At 27.0% G+C, this 12,211-nt stretch overlaps 1 protein-coding gene across 4 annotated transcripts in view; it reads right to left on the minus strand.

Annotated features, from left to right (window-relative positions):
* LOC145247910 (innexin unc-9-like) overlaps positions 1-12,211 on the minus strand; it is a 457,239-nt gene that overhangs the window by 210,443 nt on the left and 234,585 nt on the right. The window contains exon 1 of one of the 4 annotated variants that reach the window (XM_080109542.1): positions 3,256-4,235. The exons of the other annotated variants lie outside the window; for them this stretch is intronic. Coding sequence (XP_079965668.1) covers positions 3,256-3,299 — 44 coding nt within the window. The 5' untranslated portion in view covers positions 3,300-4,235. Of the gene's footprint in view, positions 1-3,255; positions 4,236-12,211 lie in introns of those variants that run through there. 4 annotated transcript variants of the gene reach the window in all.

Below are 12,211 nucleotides of genomic sequence, written 5' to 3' on the forward strand. Positions count from 1 at the left end.
TAAAACGGTAATAAAAAAATAAAACACATATTTGCTCTGCAATAGTATTGAGAACTCTCTTCAGGTTTTTACTTATTACTAGTTTTGAATATATATATATATATATATATATATATATATATATATATATACATATATATATGTGTGTGTGTGTGCATATATATATACATATATATGTGTGCGTATATATATATATATATATATATATATATATATTAAAGAATTTGTTGTATGATACTAAATAAGAAATCTGCATGAATTAAAACATAATATTTATGCGTATTTTACAACCACTTAACATCGGTCGGCCTGCTAGTACATTAATAAGAACATGAAGTAATAACAGATTAAATGTTGATAGTCACATCATTTTGAAATAATAAATAAAGTGCTTTAAGAATTTTTTGTCAACGAATATGTCACCAGGGAAGAAACATTTCCATCTAAAAATAATTAACTATGACAGCGAAAACATTTTTTTAATCATGCCTAAATTTCTATTCTAGATATTTTAGACGCAATTTTCATTTCCTGTCGACAAACTTTGTTATGTAAACAGAAATAATTTATTTATTTCTTAAGCTCTTACTGGAATAAAAACAATTCCATCGAAAGGTTACCTTTTCTGTCATTTTGAAATGAAATTTAAATTATTAAAATATAATTGGGTTGTTTTATCGCTTATCAGTCACTTCGTTTAATATCGAAACACATGTTTATTGGAAACTATTTATTGTAAACAATTCATTGAACACAAGTTTTATGATACACAAAATTGAATAAAATTAAGTATTAATAACTTTTCCATACATTATAATGTGCAATTTATCACAACAGAGTTGTTAGGGTATAGATTCAACATAGCTGATTCTATATGTATATGACAGTATCCATTGAATCAATGTCATGAATGTTTATTGAAAGATGAGCAATTAAATATATAAATTTACTTGAAAGGAATAGTTTTGTAATGTCGAATTAATTCTCTATAATATGAATGTAATTTGTTTTTATGCAAACTGCAATAAACAGTTTATTTTGCTAGTGAATAACCAGTTATCAAAGCCAAAATTCGTTCGAATTTAAACGTAAATGACCGAAGCAGATTGTGACTTGAAGCACGAGAAAATTATTAGAAGATTAAACTTTTAATATGAATTGGTAATATTTAATTATATATATATATATATATATATATATATATATATATATATATATATAATTTTGCTCATTATAAATTATGAATTCCCTCTCTCTTTATATATATATATATATATATATATACTAACAAAAGTACTTGTCTTGACTTGGTTCAAAAACAGCCCACAGAAAATGGACTCAGATTTATGAAAGTATGATAGGTTATGAAAAGGAAGGGTTGTAAAGAGATAGCTTCGAATTTGGGGTTATCAAAACAAAAGCAAAACATGATGAAAGTAAAAATAAAATACATAAACCCCCATAATTTATTACACTATACCTATTCTCACTGAAACACTTATCACAATATTCTGTTGATCTATATTAGAAAACCTTGTTAAACTTTGTGACATATTTCCATTCTATGGGGGTCAGGCGCGAACGAACACACCATAATTTTATTAAACCATATTTCTTCAAACTGAAGCATAATTATCAAAGTATACTTACACAGATAGATATGGAAAGTCTTTATTACAGTGTGCGCCTATTTTCATTCTATGGAGGCCAGCCGCGAACGCAGACCCCACAATTTTAATGAATCATCATTATGCCAGATCAAACATACCCATTCCTGTGTCTCGATACGTCCTCTATCATTATATGTCATCAGTTTTCTATAATAGTCAACCATATAGGAGCCTATTAGTGACCAGACACACACAGACGTTCAGCTTTATATATATATATATATATATATATATATATATATATATATATATATATATATATATATATAGACGGCTTATAATTTGTTAACATTATATTTGAAGATGATTCTGTCGCAGTTTGCAGGGAAGCAGTGCCATGATGATGTATTCAACTCTGTTGGCTATTAAGCACATGTCGGAAGAAAAGAATATTTGTGCATTTGGGATCATAAAATAGGCTCTTGCTAAGATTGCTTTACAAAGAGAAACCAAAGATTTACGCCGAGTCGAGCACTTTCCATGAAAATAACAATGGAGGACAGAAAGAGTATCAACGTTCTTTTGTGAGCTTGGGAAGAGATCATCCCCACTAGATTTCGAAGTTGATTTTGGACCCTAGAAAATTGCTCTGAGCGACATCTTCCCAAATGTATCCGACTCTTATAGAGGCAGAGGAGATTGATATAATGAGTCGGGAACTTTCTGGAGTGTTAGAATGATCCAATCTTTTCCCATCGAACTAAGCAACAGATGTAGTATGAATTGTAGATCTAAAGTAAAAGTTACTTATGATTTATATTATAACGACAGTCAATGTCGATATAAAGAAATTGAAATAAATTGAACACGTACCAGCGCTAATATTGTATTCAAAGAGAAAGAGAAACATCCCCTATGACCCTCATCTCTGGAATAGAGTAGGTCTATAATCGATATCTAGTTTTGTACTTTCTCTTCAGCTGGCGAAAGTTCGCGTAGTTTACCAATCTTAGTTTTAATACAAATTTAGACCGGTCAGTATCAAAATACATTCAGCACCTTTCAATAACATTTCTAAACCATTACAAAAATATAATATTTCATTTAATAGAGATAAGAAATATGTTAACAAATAAACACGACTGTTATCTTTCATTCAATGGCCAAAAACCTGGAAAGGAATCATGAAAAATTTGCATTACTCGAATTATTCACACATCTTCAAAGTTATTTTCACAACGTTTCGGTCGATGTGATGTCTAACCTTTTTTAGGTGCATGTTGTCGAACTCAGGGGGTTTTATGTCAAAGTTTGCCATCTGTACAAAAATTCGAACTTAATCCTTTATCTAATCTACGGAGGTAACTGGCTGGTTCGCAGCGTTAGTCACAATCAAGAAGTCTTTAGTAATTGTATTCTTAGTATTGCTTGTATTAAAGCTTGAACCTTCAAATTGCAGAAGCTATCACTAACTATAACTTAGTACTCTTATCCGTTACGTCAAATATTCCTGAGTTCGACAAGAAGAAGCCGAAACTTTGTTAGAATAACACCCAAAGAATTCAAATAATTCAAAGAATCCAAATAATGAAAAATATTTTTTTTAATCCGAAAAATAATATGAAAACAGTTAGTTCATTCCTACCAGGCAATGAGAATCACATCCAAGATATGTAGGTCCACTACCATATCGCCGTTTTTGGGGTTGATCAATTCCAAATGAGAAAATATCGATAAACTGTATAAAAGACTTGTGAAGACGATGCGCCTCTGTAAGAAAGGACCAGGGCAGGTTTATTGGAAGGTAAAATAGCCAGCTGATAGTTTTCGTGGGAATTTTAACATTGTCACCATTGTGCTTACTGATGGGGTATATCCATCAATAGTTCAAAATGTTGCGTGGTTGCATCCGAGGGCCTTCATCTTGGCCCTTATTTTTTTTTTTACTGTGAGAGCTGACGTTTTCTACAATTATTTAGACTCGGATTGTTGCGTTTTTGAGAAAAATGATTATTGTATTTTCTGTCTTCATGTGCATTTGTGAACTTTCATCTGTGCATATCAGCCATATATTTTTTGCAAGAATGAGATAACATTTGTTTTCTGCCAATCGCTTTTGTTAAATCTATCAGTTTTGAAGGTAGGTATATAATAACCGGATATTTCCTTAATCAAACTTAGAAATATTTAGTGACTGGAAAGTCTGTCCATGTTGTGTATTCAATTGCTATTCAATTGCTATTCAATTGACATGATAAGCCAAGAAAAATAACCTGTTATTTATTCAGAAACAACATTAGATATAGAGCCCATGAGATCCAGAGAAAAAGTGAATGCGTAAATAATTATGTTTTGGTCGGATGATTATGCGTATACATATATACTCAGTTACCAACGCTACAGTTAATATATAGAGATATATTACTCACTGGTTATATAATTGGGATGATTTCTCATACATTATTGGGATTTATTCCGATAAAGAATCATATATACGATTTATAGATTTTCCAGTAAAGGAAACGTACTTGTGCGTGAAATGTATATATGCATCCTGTATTGTTTCTTTCAGTTTTTCAGTGTAGTAATACTCAGAAGAAATATATATATGTATGTATATATATATGTATATATGTATATATGTATATATGTATATATGTATATATATCATATCATATGAATCTTGTGTACAAAATTAGCATATATATTTGTTTTCATTGTTACATAATGTTCATATTAAAACACGTTAAACACATATCAAATACATACATACACTATCAGAAAAATCATATATTTCTAGATATGTATATTATAATCAATATATCATTTTGTTTATATATATAAGAATACACATAGGTATATAATTATATATATATATATGCAGTTATATGTAAAAATCTTACTTTGGAGGTAATGTCTTTATGCATATATAACTTTAAAATGTTTATCTAATCAAAACTTTTAAAATTTGAAGCGAGGATTTACCAATGTATATCAATGCATATCAATGAAAATAGTTTTCGTTAAAAATATCCTTAATTAAGAAAATATTATAAGTCTTTTCTGATGGTATATACACTTAATAACTGGATATTTCATTGAAAGACTAGTACTATATTAACTTTAACGCTGATATAGGTTTTGAAATTAAATCTAATATACTTAATGATTCTTAATATAATATACATAGGCACGTCATATGAAGTAGATGTTTTTGTGCAATGGATAAATTAAATTTAACTAATATCATTTCATGTATACCATAATACTTTGGGATGAAAGCGAACATGATTAAATTATAAGTATAGTAGCCGTGTAAATTCGTTACCAATTCCTTGCTTTAATTGGACTATTTTGATATTGCTTGGAATCAAATTAAAGGATTTTGCATCAGACAATGCATAAATGATTTAATCGTCAGAGAGAAAAAAGTTTATAAATGATGATTTTTAAAACTTATCAAAGTTCATAATCCTATATATATATATATATATATATATATATATATATATATATATATATATATATATACCTTTATGCAACCCTCAAAACTTATTTTAATCAATCACTATAAGAAAACTAAACATTTAGCATATCTGCATATTATTCGCTCATCGTTTTCTCTCTCTCTCTTTGTATATATATATATATATATATATATATATATATATATATACGCATATATTTTTAGAGAATAGGTCAAAATGTTTCAGATGAAGTAAAAATAATCCCGCAAATTTTTCCTCAAAATTAATAAGCCTCACTTAGGTATTTCGTTTTTATAAACAATTTTATACAAACAATAATCTTTTACGCTCTTTGAAAGATGGCGGGGAGATTGTGACAAAAGGCAACCGATTTAATTAAATGACAGTATTGTCGAAAATAAATGAATAAATATAGACATCATTCAAAATTAATTGCATATATATATACGCTGCTTGTGGCGAGTTTAGTGTATATTTCAATCATATCACGTAATGGAAAAGAGCACATATACGTAGCACCAAATTAATAGAAAAAGTGTTTTTAAACTTTAATCAGGTTAAACAATACCAGTTTTTTTAAAACTTACACTCTAATAAGTATACTAATTTATGTAAATGCTTCAGAAATTCTGGAGTCGAAATATAATTGTCTCAGCTCTACTAATGCATTGAGCACGATTAAATTCGCATATAGGATTTATTTGGATTTGTTTATTTGGATTTGTATATATACATATTTAAATATTCATTGTTTTACTATGAAACTATGAGGCACTCTTATTTATTTTCTACTAAAACGATATTTACACTATATATATATTATTATTATTATTATTATTATTATATCATATATATATATATATATATATATATATATATATATATACATACATACATATATATATAGATGTTATTTTTTTTGTTTTTCCGATACGTTTGTGAATGAATTCAACTATTTACGAAAGTGCATTTTTACCTAAAAGCGAGTTGGGAATGATTTCCCCTTTAACCAATTTGGCATCCCCACATGGGGAGCGGTATATATATTGTTTTAAAAATATAATATATATATATAATAGATATTAATAGGTATTTATGAATGCAATCCGATAAATAATTAATGTGAATTTATTTATCCGATAGCAAGAGTTGACATTAAATCAAGCATAAAGATATATTGTTCCAAAATGTATCGTTTCCACAATTAATTAGTCAATCATGCTTGGCATATCTTTAGTCAGACAAACCCAGCAAAGAAAAACAATCGCTGTGTATGTTTTTTTTTTCGTATGAACATGTGTACATGCGTATGACTGTGTACGTGTAAACCTATCATACACAGCTACACAGCTATAACTATTTATAGGTATATATATATATATATATATATATATATATATATATATATATATATATATACATATACTATGCAGAATATTTTCTCATATACGCGTGTACAGGCGTGTGTTTACTCTCTTTATGCCCACATATTTATATGAGGGATATAGAAAAATATTACAAAGAAGTTAAAAAATTTCATTATTTGTTAAATAGTTCAATCAAAATACAGCGATAATTACCAAGATTATTAATATATATATATATATATATATATATATATTAATGTTCATACATTAACATATATGAATGTTTATATATATATATATATATATAAGTATGCATATTTCGTAAATTCTGCATGGATATTTATATGTATATATTTTCACACTTATATATGTATGTCAATGTGATACATCATATGCACATATCAGTAAAATCTTTACATGTAATAATGTTTGTACGATCTCTTTTTCCTATATATATATATATATATATATATATATACGCGCATGCATAAAATATTATTAATGTATGCATATATGATTATACAAATATTTATATAAATATATGGATATATAAATATTAATATTCATAAAAAAAGTAATTTCCCTGCATTTATATGACATTCATGTAAATTTAGGTCTGCATACGTTTATGCACGTGTATCAGATATATGATATATATATATATATCTATGCATTCAAATTTATTCGTACTTGTCTTTGCACTATAAATAAGAAAATGTACATATCCATTTCCCTATGTATATTCACACGGAATTCATCTATAATTTTTGTACGTATATATATATATATATATATATATATATATATATATATATATATATATATATCGTGTGTGTGTGTGTGTGTATAGATCAGTATGTGTATGCTTGAGCACATATATTGTTGTGTACTTTGACTAAACTTTTTCTTCTCTTACCAAACTACTTACATGTAAGTACGTATAGGCATATAGGCATATAGGTATATAGGCATAGCTGTTTCTATCTACCGACTATGAATGTGCATCTTTATTCATACATGTATACATGTACCTATCTAATGATCTTTTCATATAGTATTGGATGTGTATTTATGTGTATGTGGATGTTTCTGGATTAGTCTAGGCATTTTTCTATCAATGCCTGTATACACATCGAATAATCGATCTCTGTTCTATCTACTTTTTTATATACGTCATTGGTTAGTGAACTTTAACATTTAATTGGAATCACACACTCATCGATATTATGTAATATTTATACATTTATAAAAATAGGACTATATAAGCGATTACTAACAATTGAAAAATATATATTGCTTTAATAAAAGTATCGGGTCATCTTCAGAATTTTTATATGAAAATATGTATAATTCTTTCTATATGAAATGTTAATTAGTATCACATCAGTACATGTATATTATTATTAACAACACAAAAACGTATGAACTCTTTTAGCACAAATATTAAAACGTTGATATGTAGAGATTGCTATTATTTCTACCTCGTTTTTTTAATGGCTTTCATATCAATTGTATTTGCTGTTTATATCTATTGTATACAATATTGCATACGATAAAATTAGCCATCTTTAATAATTTAACGCAATTTAAATAAAATATGTCTTTTCACTCATTTAAAGTAGACATGCGTTTTCAGGTGAGATCAGTCTTCTAATTTACAAATGCATATATTTAAGCAATATTTTATTATATTTTAGTTTTGATCAAACTAAATCGGTTGCTTTTGCATATCGATCTGTACATCCAGATTTTTCAATACTTTGCTATGTCCTTTCCAATCATATTTGAATTATTAACACAAAAACCATAATTATAGAAGACTATTGATTTTAGCATAATAAATATTTTAGTTTAACAAAATTTATTAGAATGATTAATATGATTAGAATTCATTGTGTCAGATTAAAACAATTATAAGGACATAATTAGACGTAGATTTGATTACAGACATACCGCCATTTTAATAAGATTTTTTTAGAAATTATGCAAATAAAGAAACACTTTAATAAATGTATGCATGTTATATAACTTAACAAATTTCTAATTACAATACATTAATAACTAATAGAAATTGTTAGAATAAGTAAAAGAAATTGAAATATGAAATCTATTTTATAGTTAGCTATTACATCGATTTTTTGAATATGCCAGATGTTTATAATATTATATTAAAATAGTCTACATATGCATATAAGGCTTATATCAAACATATACTTTTTTATAAACTATAATAATATGCTTTTTGTCTCTGTTGCATATGTATATATGCATACATATTATTTTGTATGTAAAACGAAGGGCGGTAATTCAGTATATTATGAAGCAAAATCTGAGAAAGTTGACAAAATTATTTATGTAAAAGTTATTTTTTTGCTAAGAACAACAACTACTTTAGTTATATAATTATAGTTCGTGGTGGTTAAATACACAGCCAGACGTTTTATCAGAAAAATGAGTACAATAATAGAACAGAGGCACACAAATTCAACAAATGTTTGCTACAAATTTGCATGAAATGTTATGATATTCACTGTCACTTATCAAAAAGTAGTGAATTATTAATAATTAAGTGGTTCATAGTTTAAATGAAACTTATTTTCTAATAAAATTTTTATATATATATATATATATATATATATATACTTTATTGCTTGATTAAATTCAGATAGTTTTACTTTAATTAACTCTACATATATTTATACTATTTTTCAGCAATAATCTATATAATAATTAAACTTGTTCTTGTTTTAGCTATACCGATCATAAACAACCTATTTATAAATAATGCATTTAATCTTGACGATCTAGTTGTATTATTGCAGCCTTTTTTGTATCCAAACATGAAGCAGATGACAACTGATTTTTCCAAAGTTAAATTGAACTACTAAACTTCCGCTAAGGATTATTTAACCAAAATCAGTAGAAGAAAATATTGTAAAGACAATAATAGAACACATTTCGAGAAGTTGAATAGATTTTGTTTTATAAAGTGAAAGATTTTTTATTATAAACTACATTTACAATTTTATACAAAGTACATCTATTATTTAAATAGTTTAGCTGTTACTTGAATTTTCAAACGGAAATAAAATTTACAAGTCTTCCAATCCATAATATTTAGAAAACAACAGAATTATCACGGATTTCGAATAATGATTCGTTTAATAATTTTCAGAATGCACACAAAGTGTTGCAACGTGGCAAACAACTAAAAAACTTTGAAATTAGTAACATTCTAACTTTTCTGAATTATTCTTTTTTGTTTCGATGGTTTATTATATATATATATATATATATATCTGTGTGTGTGTGTGTGTGTGTGCGTTTGTGCGTTTGTGGGCGTTTTTGTGAGTATATTAGTAAAAGTGCGCGGTGTTTTCTTTTTAAGTTGATTTTGTCTTTTCAACATGCTACTTTTTTCTCGTATAGAAAATTTATGAACTAACTTTAACGTTGTTTTCAATGAGACTTAGCGCAAGCACAGACGCCATGCTATTATCATGAAACAGCTTCAAACAAAACTACTGACACTGTTTGGTTTATTTTGTAATAGAAACACTACGCCTTTATTAATGTATATTTCAAATATTCACTTTTATATAGAAAATACATAAATGCACCTCGTATATATATATATATATATATATATATATATATATATATATATATATATCAGGAGAAAGAGAGTGAAAGTGAGAGAAAGAGAGAGAGAGAGTGGGAGAGTGGGAGAGAGACAAGAACAGAGAGGAGAATAATAGAATTTAATCGGCACTTGTAATCTTTATATATTGACTAGGTTATTAAATTAAGTTTTCTTATATTCGCGTTGTGCACGTATACACTGAAGACAAGTTTGACATTGCTATTATATTTGGCATGTATGTATGCATGTATGTATGTATGTATGTATGTATGTATGTATGTGTGTATGTATGGATTCGTCTGAATTGTCACATATATATTTTATATAGAGAAATATTAAGTTTTACACATAAATAAAATATATTATTTACATATATTTATAAGTTCATATATTCATCGGTAATTTTATTTACACACATTCGTGAAATGATTTTCTCATTCATAGAGAAATAAGATGTCATATACGTTATGTGTGGACATTTATAGTCCTGCTGATTAACATGCGGTAAAGCTTATGCGGACGAAATGAATAGAAAGGCATTGCATATATATATATATATCCATATATTAATACATGGCCGCATTACATAATTATATACATATATCAATAAATATGCGCATACATGCATATATGTGGTATACATATACATATCTCATTATTACATAATTCCATAATAATAGTTAAGTATATTTGTTTAGTTGCATAGTGAATTACAGTTTATCAATATGTCGATCTATCTACCTATATGCCTACATATATTGTGTCTGTGTGTGCGAACTCGGATTCGCTTCTGAAAAGGCAATTTGGTACAGAAAATATTGGGATTCCCCTGCATCTATAAACGTACACGTGTCTGTTGTTTTCGAACTGGTCACTATAAGAGTAACTTTACTAAATTCACATAATTTTAAAAAGAATATAATAATTTATTTATGAGGAAATTATGCGTCTATTTGTTTACAAAGTTGAATATGACTGGAGAGAACGCAAGATAAAAAGGCCCAATCGCAATGCCTATATCTTAAAACTGAGATCAACGTGAGCTCTACTGTGGTTATTGAGCGCTTTTTAATATATATTTAATACAAATTAATTTCAGCCAATGCAACGAATCACGATTTTATTTGTACTATATGTACAGTATATGTATATTAATAAAGCTATTTTATATGAAAATGTTAATGGGATTTATTTTAAGCAAGTTTTTCGAAAATAAATGACGTCACAAATGTGCGTTCTGAATGAGTTAATGTTTTGAAGGGATGATTCCAGTATTTGTCCATCGGATGTAATACAGTCACATAGGACGCACAGCAGTAATTAGCGACAAGTCTCTCCACGTGATTGTTAGCTTTGAATATACAATTTTATAATTTATCCATAATTTCACTTTGTTAAGACACAAGAATATATAAATATATTTTATATACATAGCATGCTTTCATTCTCTCGCTTTCTATTTCAGTGTCACTCCCTTTTCTTCTCTCTCTCTTACACACCCACCCACACACACACACACACACAATATATATATATATATATATATATATATATATATATATATATATATAATGAATTACAATTAAAGAGTACAAACTAAAACGCGTACAAATAATTGCTGAACATTTATTTTATTATTTATCTGTCTCTATACATTACGTTATTCTCTGTCTGTCCGCTCTTTCTTTCTCTTGATATATATATATATATATATATATATATATATATATATATATATATATATATATATATGTGTGTGTGTGTGTGTGTGTGTGTGTTTAAGCGTAACTGTTTGGTCAAGCAATTTATCTTTTCAACTTTTTAACAAGTTACAGATTAATAAATAAATAAATATAATTATAATACATATTAGTATCTTTATTAATATTCAATGTAAATAAATTTGTATATACTATGAAAATCTTGATTTAAGAATTGGTTAAATTCATTATCTAAGAACGGCGTATTAAGTATTTAAGGTGTTGCCATTAAACTGATCTAATCCACAGAAGATTAAAAAAATGTATACTTTAAATTGAAACAGAAAATATGTTTGGATAAGTAATTGAGCGCTCTGGTTTATTTCTTCTATACCACAAGATT

Source organism: Euprymna scolopes, chromosome 26 (assembly GCF_053919585.1).
Source record: "Euprymna scolopes isolate OS-2025 chromosome 26, ASM5391958v1, whole genome shotgun sequence".
NCBI lineage: Eukaryota > Metazoa > Mollusca > Cephalopoda > Sepiida > Sepiolidae > Euprymna > Euprymna scolopes.